Here is a 14,044-nt window from a genome sequence, read left to right as displayed (position 1 = left end):
GTCAAGCCAAAATGACCGCATCGGTAACACGCCAGCGGCTCGCAAACCTGAAGGAGAACTTCGCCAAGTCCCAGGAATTGGACGGAGCCATTGTCGCTTATGCAAGCGAGTCCACCAAAGCAGCTCATCCGTATTTCACGCAGGACCAGTTCTGCGTTGGTGAAGACGCCTTCAACGAAGCTGCAGATTTCATGGCAGAGGTACTCGGATCCACCACCGGTGAGTCATCTGCCTCCAGTAAATCGGTTGCCGATCTTCCTTACCGACCGGTGTCGCGCCTTCCGAAATTGCAGTTGCCTACGTTCGACGGACGTTTATCCCAATGGGAACAATTTCGCGATAATTTCAAATCGATGGTGTTTAACGACAGTACTCTTAGCGACGTAGATCGAATGCAGTATTTAATAACCTGTCTCAAAGGCGATGCAAGCAACGCGATCAGCCGTCTCGCAATTACTGAGAAAAACTTCCGCGTCGCGTGGGAGATACTCGTGAAACGATGCGAACACAAAAGTCGCCTCGTTTCAGTGCACCTTCAAACCCTGTTTGATCTACCAAAAGTCACAGTAGACAATTTCATAAATCTTGGCCGCCTTCGAGACACCGCGAACATAGCAATCGAGTCTCTTCGAAACCTCGGTCGTCCAGTCGAACACTGGGACGACATCTTTGTATTTTGCGTCACCACTAAATTGTCCGAATCGTTGCGAAAAGAATGGAGACTCACGCTCGGCGAGAGTCGTGAGTGCCCGTCGTATGCCAAGCTAGACCAGTTTCTCGGTCAACAAATTAACGCGCTCGACGATTCGAAGCCCGGTGCTGTTGATGTAAACAAACAGGTGTCGCGACCATCCGTTAACCGCCTAAATTCGAAGTCGACTACCTCGCACACCGTCACGCCAAGTAACACGACATGTCCGGCATGTCGGTCCAATCATTTGTTGTACCAATGCGATCAATTTCGTAATCAAACTCCATCGGAGCGATACAAGCTCGTTCGAGCAACCAACCGGTGCATTAATTGTTTTAGCGCGAGTCACGCGGTGAAAGACTGTAAAAGCACGCGCGCTTGCAAGCAATGTCACAAAAGGCATCATACGATGCTGCACTTCCAAACCAGCGACGCACCCGCGCCGCCCTCGGTCTCTCTATTGACAGCGACCGACAATCCTGTCGAACAGCCAATCGAGGCAGAAACACCGTCTCACTGCTTGACAAGCGCGATAGCCCGACCCACGACCGTCATTCTTGCCACCGCGTATGTACGAGTCTACTCGAAATCGGGCAATTTTGTGCAGGCTCGAGCGCTCCTGGATCAGGGCTCGGCCATATCAGTTATTTCAGAAAACCTTGTCCAGCTGTTACGCTTATCGAAATTACGAAGATCGATTCGCATACAGGGCATCGGAAACGCCCATACCTATTGTCGTCACGCTGTCTCACTAACAATCACTCCCCACTCCAGCAGCGCTCCTGCCTTCCCCACTACTGCGCTCGTGCTCCCATCGTTGACGCAGTATAAACCGAATCGAGTCAATTCGCCGTGTCACTATACACACCTTTCGGGACTCAATTTAGCCGACAAGGACCCCATGAGTTCAGACCCAATCGAACTATTGATCGGTGCCGATCTATACGGATCAATCATTCGCGACGGTATTCGAAAAGGCGCCGGTAATGAACCTGTTGCCCAAAACACAGCATTGGGTTGGATAATATCCGGTCCGGTTGCAACTCATGCGTCCTCCACCTTCACATCCATCCATATTTCCCACGGAACTGTACACGAAACGTTCGAGTCCGAACTAAGCAGATTCTGGGAAATCGAGGAGATCCCTCGCACCTCGCTCCCAAGTCCCGAAGACATCCAGTGCGAAAACCATTTCGCATCCACACATTTTCGCACGCCGGAGGGCAGATACGTCGTCCGTCTTCCCTTCAAGGACAAGTCGCCCACATCGCTCGGAACATCCCGATCCTCCGCGCTGTCGCACCTGTTATTCTCTGAACGCCGTCTCAAGCGGAACCCAACCCAGGCGGCGGAATATACACGCTTTCTCCAAGAATACGAATCCCTTGGTCATATGGAGAAGGTGACACAAACCGACGAGCAATCGTCTCCACCATACTACATTCCGCATCACGGAGTGTCCCGAACGGACAGCGCCACAACCCGTCTCCGGGTGGTGTTTAATGCGTCATGTCGCACGTCGACGGGTATATCGCTAAACGATTTATTGTTAATAGGACCGAAGCTGCAAACTGACTTAACGTCAGTTATCTCATTATGGCGGCAAAGTCAATTCGTCTTCACAGCCGACATCGAAAAGATGTATCGGCAAATATTGATTGACCCACGAGATCGCGATTATCAACGCATTTTGTGGCGTACCAATTCGTCTAATCAAGTACAAGAATACCGCCTTAGTACTGTCACCTATGGCACCGCGTCAGCCCCATTCCAAGCCCAACGGGTCCTCCAACAGCTGGTTGAGGACGAAGGCTCTTCGTTCCCTCTAGCCGTCCCCGTGCTACGACACCAAACTTACGTCGATGACTGCATTTTTGGTGCCGACAATATTCAACTGGCCCGGCAAACGCGTGATCAGCTCATCACTCTCTTACAAAAGGGAGGGTTTCGTCTACGCAAGTGGGCAAGCAATCGGTCGACTCTCCTTGCAGACTTGGATCCGTCCGACCATGGACTCGCGTGCGCCAAAGAACTCCGGAGCGACGAATATTTAAAAATATTGGGTATTACGTGGTGCCCGGAAAGTGACCAATTCAAGTTCCGACTTTCCATTCCAAGCCACTCCAAATCCACAAAACGTGGGCTCTTGTCGCTCATAGCAAAACTGTTCGACCCGCTAGGGTGGGCAGTACCAGTAGTCATTACCGCCAAAATCCTCATTCAACAGCTTTGGAAGTTGAAATGCGATTGGGACGATCCCCTTCCAGTCGAATTTCAAACTCAGTGGGAACGATATCGCTCCCTCCTCCACCACTTAGAGTCAGCTCACATTCCGCGATGGACTGGACAAACAGCCGATACAGTTGACGTCCAGCTTCATGGCTTCTCCGACGCGTCCTCGGTCGCTTATGCTGCGGTATTATCCCTTCGCGTCGTTTCCTCCGACGGCAGTATCACCGTCTCCCTGTTGATGGCTAAGTCAAAGGTAGCTCCTGTGAAAACAATCAGCATTCCTCGTCTCGAGTTAACAGCCGCCCACCTGCTTGCACGATTACTGGATTGCATTCAGCAAGCCCAACACAAGCGTAGCCTACCATGCGTTTGCTGGACAGACTCGACCATCACGCGAGCGTGGCTCAGCAAACCGCCGGCGACGTGGAAAACATTCGTTGCAAATCGCGTGTCAGAAATCCACTCACTGGTTCCAACTGGCCAATGGCTCCATGTCCCGTCAGAGGACAACCCTGCTGACTGCGCCTCACGTGGCGTCTCAGCGCCAGAGTTGGTTTCCCATCCTTTATGGTGGAACGGTCCGCTGTGGCTGCGACTTGTTCCTGAATTTTGGCCATCTCAACCTGCCATAGCAGAGACACACATTCTTGAAGAGAAGAGGACTCCAGTTCCAATTCTTGCATCAACCACGGTCGAGCCATGGGACCTCCAGACTCGATACTCATCGTGGACCAAACTCCTTCGGGTGACCGCATATGTCATCCGGTTCGTTGAGGCAATTCGCCATAAACCTCTCACTTCATCGCTCACGGGAAATTGCCCGAAGAGTCCAAGCGCAGACCACTCGTTGCATCCAGACGAGATTCAAATCGCCAAGTACTATTGGTACAAGACCATTCAAAGGGCATGCTTTCCCGACGAGTGGACCAAACTCGTCGCGAAAACGCCAGTACCGAGCTCCAGCCCGCTGTCAAAATTAAACCCTTACCTCGACTCAAGCGAGTTGATCCGAATAAAGGGCAGGTTGCAACACTCCAACCTTCCAGAACCAAGGAAACACCCTATAGTCCTCCGTTCTCACCAACTCCTAAACCTCATCATCTCGCACCATCACCTGAAGACCATGCATGGGGGACCTTCACTCACACTCGCCTCTCTCAGAGAAGAGTTGTGGATCCTGAGAGCCCGAACGACAGTACGGTCGATCTTGTATCGGTGCGTCCCATGCACACGCGAAGCAGCTAAGGTTCCGACAGAACTCATGGGGGACTTGCCGAGCATGCGAGTCAACCCTCAGTCGCGAGCGTTCACCCACACCGGCGTCGATTATGCCGGACCCATACTTGTGAGACTATCGTCTGGCCGCGGTCACAAAACGCATAAAGCGTACATCTCCATATTTATCTGCATGACCACGAAAGCGGTCCACCTAGAACTAGTCTCAGACTACAGCTCACAAGCGTTTATAAGCGCCTTCCACCGTTTCATCGCGCGTCGAGGTTTACCTCATAGCATGTATTCCGATAATGGAACCACATTCCAAGGCGCAGATCGCGAATTGACCAGAGCACATCGCGATGCCATCCGAAAATCAAACTTCCTAAACGAAGTAGCCGCCAACCGAGTAGCATGGCATTTCTTACCCCCCGCAGCGCCCCATTTCGGTGGCTTGTGGGAGGCCGCAGTGCGCAGCACTAAACACCACCTAAAAAGGTGTATCGGCGCGCATACTCTCACGTCCGAGGAAATGGCCACTCTGCTCTGTCGGATCGAGGCATGCTTGAACTCGCGACCATTAGGTGCCATCTCCGATGTCCTTGACGATTACGGAGTGTTAACACCTGGACACTTCTTAATCGGAGCTCCTATCATCAGCCATCCTGAACCGAGCGTACTCGATTTACGAGAAAACAGACTGTCGCGTTGGCAACTTGTACAGCGTCTGTCCGAAGGATTTTGGAAATCCTGGTCGCGCGATTACTTGCATACGCTGCAACAACGCCCGAAATGGCGCGTCGTGCAACAGTTGGCCAAGCGAGGTCAAATTGTATTATTGCGTAATCCTAACGCGCCTCCGGCCCACTGGGCCCTCGGTCGGATCAGTGAATGTCATCCGGGCAAGGACGGACTCACCCGAGTCGTAACTATCAAAACTCAGATGTCCGAATTCAAAAGACCACTTGAGAAACTGTGTTTTCTCCCAATCGAGATTAACACGGAATCGCAAGCGGTCATGGCGGGCGGAACGCCCACTTGCCCGGACGACTCCCCTTCCGGTGCGTCTTAATATTGAAATTGTATATTCGTTTTTTTTCGATTGTTTATACTGTAACCCACTTCACCGCGTATTCGATCAACGTCTAGTCCGACACGGTGCGTTCAACGACAGCGCCTGCATCCTTGTCGAATGTACTCATTCGAGGCGGGCGGTATGTTCGATGCCTTCGGAAACAAAACCGCGAGATTCCAGCGACCGGCTCAGCGAAAATGAGTACCATCGTGTACGCTGTTTCGGTATAGCACGTACACAGAATATTCGAGAACAAACAACCGTCCAGGACACTTTTTCTGATCGTCCCCACCACGAGCATCGACTCTCGATGTTCCGCTCGACGTCGATCGCTCTCTTGCCTTCCGGACGTGCTACAGAAAGCAACCTCTTGTATCAGTGCGAACAAACAGTGATCTTGTCGGCTTTCCATTCGTTTTGCGTAACGTTGTTAACATAAATCGTGCCCGCGATTCATATAGTCGTTCCTCGAGTGTCTTGGACTCATATCAGGCCTCGCGAGAAACCAATAAACCAAACGTGGTGAAACAATCATAGTGAACTTTTCTTCACCACACGTGGCATCCATCTCGCAGTCTCCTCGTCCGTATGCAACCAGTCTCCATCCGAAACATTGTGGTCGTTTCACAGTTTCTCAAGTGGTCTTTTGAATTCGGACATCTGAGTTTTGATAGTTACGACTCGGGTGAGTCCGTCCTTGCCCGGATGACATTCACTGATCCGACCGAGGGCCCAGTGGGCCGGAGGCGCGTTAGGATTACGCAGTAATACAATTTGACCTCGCTTGGCCAACTGTTGCACGACGCGCCATTTCGGGCATTGTTGCAGCGTATGCAAGTAATCGCGCGACCAGGATTTCCAAAATCCTTCGGACAGACGCTGTACAAGTTGCCAAAGCGACAGTCTGTTTTCTCGTAAATCGAGTACGCTCGGTTCAGGATGGCTGATGATAGGAGCTCCGATTAAGAAGTGTCCAGGTGTTAACACTCCGTAATCGTCAAGGACATCGGAGATGGCACCTAATGGTCGCGAGTTCAAGCATGCCTCGATCCGACAGAGCAGCGTGGCCATTTCCTCGGACGTGAGAGTATGCGCGCCGATACACCTTTTTAGGTGGTGTTTAGTGCTGCGCACTGCGGCCTCCCACAAGCCACCGAAATGGGGCGCTGCGGGGGGTAAGAAATGCCATGCTACTCGGTTGGCGGCTACTTCGTTTAGGAAGTTTGATTTTCGGATGGCATCGCGATGTGCTCTGGTCAATTCGCGATCTGCGCCTTGGAATGTGGTTCCATTATCGGAATACATGCTATGAGGTAAACCTCGACGCGCGATGAAACGGTGGAAGGCGCTTATAAACGCTTGTGAGCTGTAGTCTGAGACTAGTTCTAGGTGGACCGCTTTCGTGGTCATGCAGATAAATATGGAGATGTACGCTTTATGCGTTTTGTGACCGCGGCCAGACGATAGTCTCACAAGTATGGGTCCGGCATAATCGACGCCGGTGTGGGTGAACGCTCGCGACTGAGGGTTGACTCGCATGCTCGGCAAGTCCCCCATGAGTTCTGTCGGAACCTTAGCTGCTTCGCGTGTGCATGGGACGCACCGATACAAGATCGACCGTACTGTCGTTCGGGCTCTCAGGATCCACAACTCTTCTCTGAGAGAGGCGAGTGTGAGTGAAGGTCCCCCATGCATGGTCTTCAGGTGATGGTGCGAGATGATGAGGTTTAGGAGTTGGTGAGAACGGAGGACTATAGGGTGTTTCCTTGGTTCTGGAAGGTTGGAGTGTTGCAACCTGCCCTTTATTCGGATCAACTCGCTTGAGTCGAGGTAAGGGTTTAATTTTGACAGCGGGCTGGAGCTCGGTACTGGCGTTTTCGCGACGAGTTTGGTCCACTCGTCGGGAAAGCATGCCCTTTGAATGGTCTTGTACCAATAGTACTTGGCGATTTGAATCTCGTCTGGATGCAACGAGTGGTCTGCGCTTGGACTCTTCGGGCAATTTCCCGTGAGCGATGAGGTGAGAGGTTTATGGCGAATTGCCTCAACGAACCGGATGACATATGCGGTCACCCGAAGGAGTTTGGTCCACGATGAGTATCGAGTCTGGAGGTCCCATGGCTCGACCGTGGTTGATGCAAGAATTGGAACTGGAGTCCTCTTTTCTTCAAGAATGTGTGTCTCTGCTATGGCAGGTTGAGATGGCCAAAATTCAGGAACAAGTCGCAGCCACAGCGGACCGTTCCACCATAAAGGATGGGAAACCAACTCTGGCGCTGAGACGCCACGTGAGGCGCAGTCAGCAGGGTTGTCCTCTGACGGGACATGGAGCCATTGGCCAGTTGGAACCAGTGAGTGGATTTCTGACACGCGATTTGCAACGAATGTTTTCCACGTCGCCGGCGGTTTGCTGAGCCACGCTCGCGTGATGGTCGAGTCTGTCCAGCAAACGCATGGTAGGCTACGCTTGTGTTGGGCTTGCTGAATGCAATCCAGTAATCGTGCAAGCAGGTGGGCGGCTGTTAACTCGAGACGAGGAATGCTGATTGTTTTCACAGGAGCTACCTTTGACTTCGCCATCAACAGGGAGACGGTGATACTGCCGTCGGAGGAAACGACGCGAAGGTATACTACCGCAGCATAAGCGACCGAGGACGCGTCGGAGAAGCCATGAAGCTGGACGTCAACTGTATCGGCTGTTTGTCCAGTCCATCGCGGAATGTGAGCTGACTCTAAGTGGTGGAGGAGGGAGCGATATCGTTCCCACTGAGTTTGAAATTCGACTGGAAGGGGATCGTCCCAATCGCATTTCAACTTCCAAAGCTGTTGAATGAGGATTTTGGCGGTAATGACTACTGGTACTGCCCACCCTAGCGGGTCGAACAGTTTTGCTATGAGCGACAAGAGCCCACGTTTTGTGGATTTGGAGTGGCTTGGAATGGAAAGTCGAAACTTGAATTGGTCACTTTCCGGGCACCACGTAATACCCAATATTTTTAAATATTCGTCGCTCCGGAGTTCTTTGGCGCACGCGAGTCCATGGTCGGACGGATCCAAGTCTGCAAGGAGAGTCGACCGATTGCTTGCCCACTTGCGTAGACGAAACCCTCCCTTTTGTAAGAGAGTGATGAGCTGATCACGCGTTTGCCGGGCCAGTTGAATATTGTCGGCACCAAAAATGCAGTCATCGACGTAAATTTGGTGTCGTAGCACGGGGACGGCTAGAGGGAACGAAGAGCCTTCGTCCTCAACCAGCTGTTGGAGGACCCGTTGGGCTTGGAATGGGGCTGACGCGGTGCCATAGGTGACAGTACTAAGGCGGTATTCTTGTACTTGATTAGACGAATTGGTACGCCACAAAATGCGTTGATACTCGCGATCTCGTGGGTCAATCAATATTTGCCGATACATCTTTTCGATGTCGGCTGTGAAGACGAATTGACTTTGCCGCCATAATGAGATGACTGACGTTAAGTCAGTTTGCAGCTTCGGTCCTATTAACAATAAATCGTTTAGCGATATACCCGTCGACGTGCGACATGACGCATTAAACACCACCCGGAGACGGGTTGTGGCGCTGTCCGTTCGGGACACTCCGTGATGCGGAATGTAGTATGGTGGAGACGATTGCTCGTCGGTTTGTGTCACCTTCTCCATATGACCAAGGGATTCGTATTCTTGGAGAAAGCGTGTATATTCCGCCGCCTGGGTTGGGTTCCGCTTTAGACGGCGTTCAGAGAATAACAGGTGCGACAGCGCGGAGGATCGGGATGTTCCGAGCGATGTGGACGACTTGTCCTTGAAGGGAAGACGGACGACGTATCTGCCCTCCGGCGTGCGAAAATGCGTGGATGCGAAATGGTTTTCGCACTGGATGTCTTCGGGACTTGGGAGCGAGGTGCGAGGGATCTCCTCGATTTCCCAGAATCTGCTTAGTTCGGACTCGAACGTTTCGTGTACAGTTCCGTGGGAAATATGGATGGATGTGAAGGTGGAGGACGCATGAGTTGCAACCGGACCGGATATTATCCAACCCAATGCTGTGTTTTGGGCAACAGGTTCATTACCGGCGCCTTTTCGAATACCGTCGCGAATGATTGATCCGTATAGATCGGCACCGATCAATAGTTCGATTGGGTCTGAACTCATGGGGTCCTTGTCGGCTAAATTGAGTCCCGAAAGGTGTGTATAGTGACACGGCGAATTGACTCGATTCGGTTTATACTGCGTCAACGATGGGAGCACGAGCGCAGTAGTGGGGAAGGCAGGAGCGCTGCTGGAGTGGGGAGTGATTGTTAGCGAGACAGCGTGACGACAATAGGTATGGGCGTTTCCGATGCCCTGTATGCGAATCGATCTTCGTAATTTCGATAAGCGTAACAGCTGGACAAGGTTTTCTGAAATAACTGATATGGCCGAGCCCTGATCCAGGAGCGCTCGAGCCTGCACAAAATTGCCCGATTTCGAGTAGACTCGTACATACGCGGTGGCAAGAATGACGGTCGTGGGTCGGGCTATCGCGCTTGTCAAGCAGTGAGACGGTGTTTCTGCCTCGATTGGCTGTTCGACAGGATTGTCGGTCGCTGTCAATAGAGAGACCGAGGGCGGCGCGGGTGCGTCGCTGGTTTGGAAGTGCAGCATCGTATGATGCCTTTTGTGACATTGCTTGCAAGCGCGCGTGCTTTTACAGTCTTTCACCGCGTGACTCGCGCTAAAACAATTAATGCACCGGTTGGTTGCTCGAACGAGCTTGTATCGCTCCGATGGAGTTTGATTACGAAATTGATCGCATTGGTACAACAAATGATTGGACCGGCATGCCGGACATGTCGTGTTACTTGGCGTGACGGTGTGCGAGGTAGTCGACTTCGAATTTAGGCGGTTAACGGATGGTCGCGACACCTGTTTGTTTACATCAACAGCACCGGGCTTCGAATCGTCGAGCGCGTTAATTTGTTGACCGAGAAACTGGTCTAGCTTGGCATACGACGGGCACTCACGACTCTCGCCGAGCGTGAGTCTCCATTCTTTTCGCAACGATTCGGACAATTTAGTGGTGACGCAAAATACAAAGATGTCGTCCCAGTGTTCGACTGGACGACCGAGGTTTCGAAGAGACTCGATTGCTATGTTCGCGGTGTCTCGAAGGCGGCCAAGATTTATGAAATTGTCTACTGTGACTTTTGGTAGATCAAACAGGGTTTGAAGGTGCACTGAAACGAGGCGACTTTTGTGTTCGCATCGTTTCACGAGTATCTCCCACGCGACGCGGAAGTTCTTCTCAGTAATTGCGAGACGGCTGATCGCGTTGCTTGCATCGCCTTTGAGACAGGTTATTAAATACTGCATTCGATCTACGTCGCTAAGAGTACTGTCGTTAAACACCATCGATTTGAAATTATCGCGAAATTGTTCCCATTGGGATAAACGTCCGTCGAACGTAGGCAACTGCAATTTCGGAAGGCGCGACACCGGTCGGTAAGGAAGATCGGCAACCGATTTACTGGAGGCAGATGACTCACCGGTGGTGGATCCGAGTACCTCTGCCATGAAATCTGCAGCTTCGTTGAAGGCGTCTTCACCAACGCAGAACTGGTCCTGCGTGAAATACGGATGAGCTGCTTTGGTGGACTAGCTTGCATAAGCGACAATGGCTCCGTCCAATTCCTGGGACTTGGCGAAGTTCTCCTTCAGGTTTGCGAGCCGCTGGCGTGTTACCGATGCGGTCATTTTGGCTTGACCGAGCTTCTTAAAGTTTCGAAGAGCTCGTTGGATTGAACTGATGAGTTGCATCTGTTGCGAAATTAATGCGTCGATGGTATCCATTGCGTATCGAACGACTGCGTGTTCTGATGACGTAACAGAAAATGGCGTGCTCTTTTCCGGCGGAGATTCCACGTGCGACGTGGTGTGGTCTGGTCTTTCCAAGGGCTCGAACTGAATCTTCACGACGTGGACGGATTCTCCTCAACTATCCGGCTCGAAGGACCACAATGTTTCGGATGGAGACTGGTTGCATTCGGACGAGGAGACTGCGAGATGGATGCCACGTGTGGTGAAGAAAAGTTCACTATGATTGTTTCACCACGTTTGGTTTATTGGTTTCTCGCGAGGCCTGATATGAGTCCAAGACACTCGCGGAACGACTATATGAATCGCGGGCACGATTTATGTTAACAACGTTACGCAAAACGAATGGAAAGCCGACAAGATCACTGTTTGTTCGCACTGATACAAGAGGTTGCTTTCTGTAGCACGTCCGGAAGGCAAGAGAGCGATCGACGTCGAGCGGAACATCGAGAGTCGATGCTCGTGGTGGGGACGATCAGAAAAAGTGTCCTGAACGGTTGTTTGTTCTCGAATATTCTGTGTACGTGCTATACCGAAACAGCGTACACGGCGGTACTCATTTTCGCTGAGCCGGTCGCTGGAATCTCGCGGCTTTGTTTCCGAAGGCATCGAACACGTGTGGTCGGTGACATACGGTGTGTCCTGAATACCAGGATACATAAAAAATACAGGAAAAATCATTGATATACGATATATGTTTGTACATGTGTACAATGACATCTTCCTCTTCCCCAGTTGCTTCCTTCTCCTTTCCTGGACAGCATTGCATTTTTCCTCGGCTTTCAATAGATTTCCACATTACCACGGAGGTACTATTGTTAATGCGTTTTTTTTTTAGTGGTATCCCCGGTAGGCCTATTCCACTTTGCAATAGTCCGGCTTCATTGCCCTTCAGGAATATGCGATCCTGAGAAAAAAATCATTAGTTCACATATTAATGGATTATATATACTCATTTTTATTACATTTTTCTTATAATATACTTACGACACTGCTGACGTCCCCTCCATTTCACGGTGGCGGGCCCACGGTGGTGGTAGCGGCGATGGTGGTAGCGGCGGCGAAGGACGCCCTGGACGCCTTCCGGTTCCGCTGCTTCGCCGCTTTCAGCGCGAGTTGCGCCGTCGTCGCGAACTCCTTCTCTGTTGGCGGGGGGAATGAACGGCTCCGCGCCGTTGCGTCTGTAACATTTATTCAAAGCAAGATAAACAATGAATTGAGAATGAAATTAAACTATGTCGATGATGTGCAATGCTTACCGTAGATGGCTCGCATGATCCGCGTGTTGTGCAGCGGTCGCGTTTCATAAGCGCCCAGCCACGCGTACGAGGCTGCGGTGGAGTCGGTCAGGGCCTGCTTAAAGCAGGTACTGACAGCCTCCCTTAACGTCGATCCTCCCCATCTGGCGAAGTACCGAACCTGAATAAAAAATAAATATTAGTTTATATATTGATAAATTTGATATACGTACTTTTATTATTTCTCTGTTCCAATATACTTACTACACTGTTAAAGTCCTCTGCAGGACCTACCGCAAAGCGCTCTACCTCTTCTACGGAGCGTAGAGGTAGAAACTGCGGCCGCTCCACCTGCACCCCCCGTTCAACAGCCATGGGCCCTCGAAGTTGCCCCCTGTTGATTGTAACAGCAAAGAAGGATTAGTAAATGAAACATCTTTTCGACAAACATATAATTTCAACTAATTCTGAGGATGACTCACTCCAGATCGTCGCTCAATGTGGCCTGGTTGCGCAGCAGTTGGGCCTGGACCTGTTTGTCCTCTGCATTACGATTCTTAAGGTCGTCCATCTGCTCCTTCAATTTGGCCGTGTGGTCCACCAATTTGTCCACGCCTTGCATTATGAAGCCCTGATTGTGCAGTACCAAAACCAATTGGCCGCTAAAACAAATGCAAACATTACACCGTATACTACAAAATTCAATTATAATTATTGCTGCATTTAAAAATATGTATACAACTTACTTTTGACACTGTTCAGCGCTTCTTGCTTCGTTGAGAGGAGGCTCGTTATGTTGGGCTTCCAACCTCCTGCGCATGGCGTCGTAGTCGCTCTCATTTTGTTCCGGAAGCGAAACAAGGCGCTGCCTCTTTTTGACGGGACGGTCGTTGTCGGAGAATATGGCATTTTTGTACCTCTCCGGTTTCGGCGCATTTCTTTTCGGGCGTTCCTTCTGAAATGTATGAAACGTATTTTTCTATTTTAAACAAATATTGTGATATTATTATAAAAGATATTGAATTGTATTATACTTAGCTAAAAAAACTGCTATAAAACAAAAATCTATTTAATCTGTTCCCCTATAAGATCGTGTCAATATCATTTCCCGTGCTATCCCAGCGTTAAAGTTATTATAGTTTAATCGATCCGCGGCATGTCATCTTATGCGTATACGTTTGGATCCAGCGCCGAAACTCCGCAACGAACTAATGTAAGACATTGGAAAGATTTGTTTAGATTCTTTTTTTACGGAAGAAGCTTTAGAAAGCAGACACAAAGATTTTAAAAAATTTAGATTGAAAAATACAAGAAAATTTTCCAGATTGATTACGAATCAAGATTTATTTTATAGACTTCTGTTTACATCTGATCCGTATGTATCCACTGCACGAATAAACTTGAAGAAAGAACATAATAGATGCGGAAGCTATAAAATTAATTATTAAATAGCTTCAAAAGATATGCAGTTAAATAAAATTGATATTTGTAATTGTTTTTTTTTGTTACAAATATTGTTTTTTTTTTATATTTCATGTTATTCGTTGTATGTTACTATTGTTATATTATAAAACCGTTATTGTTATCACATTTTTATAACAAAAGATCTACAAAAATGTTACTAAATCATTATATATTAAAAAATATCTTATATATAAAAATTATATATAAAAAATATCTTTTGACACAGTTATGAGGCGTTTTTGGCTTCTTGGTACTTTTTGTATACGTTGATTAAGAACA

The 14,044-nt window shown here is 49.7% G+C and overlaps 2 protein-coding genes across 2 annotated transcripts; one reads left to right on the top strand and one right to left on the bottom strand.

Annotated features, from left to right (window-relative positions):
• The first annotated feature begins 11 nt into the window (after positions 1-11).
• LOC143217663 (uncharacterized) lies at positions 12-5,210 on the top strand. Its single transcript, XM_076442202.1, has one exon. The coding sequence runs from the start codon at positions 12-14 to the stop codon at positions 5,208-5,210; it is 5,199 nt and encodes a 1,732-aa protein (XP_076298317.1).
• A 627-nt stretch (positions 5,211-5,837) lies between these two features.
• On the bottom strand, positions 5,838-11,039 carry LOC143217662 (uncharacterized). The gene is made up of 2 exons (XM_076442201.1): positions 10,854-11,039; positions 5,838-10,811 (listed from the first exon to the last, which is right to left on the bottom strand). Exons 1-2 carry the CDS (start codon positions 11,037-11,039, stop codon positions 5,838-5,840), a joined length of 5,160 nt encoding a protein of 1,719 aa, XP_076298316.1.
• Positions 11,040-14,044: the final 3,005 nt, after the last annotated feature.

The sequence above is a fragment of the Lasioglossum baleicum genome, chromosome 17, assembly GCF_051020765.1.
Source record: "Lasioglossum baleicum chromosome 17, iyLasBale1, whole genome shotgun sequence".
NCBI classification, from domain to species: Eukaryota; Metazoa; Arthropoda; class Insecta; order Hymenoptera; family Halictidae; genus Lasioglossum; species Lasioglossum baleicum.
Note: the sequence above shows the minus strand (reverse complement) of the source record. Positions and strands in the feature narration are given on the sequence as shown.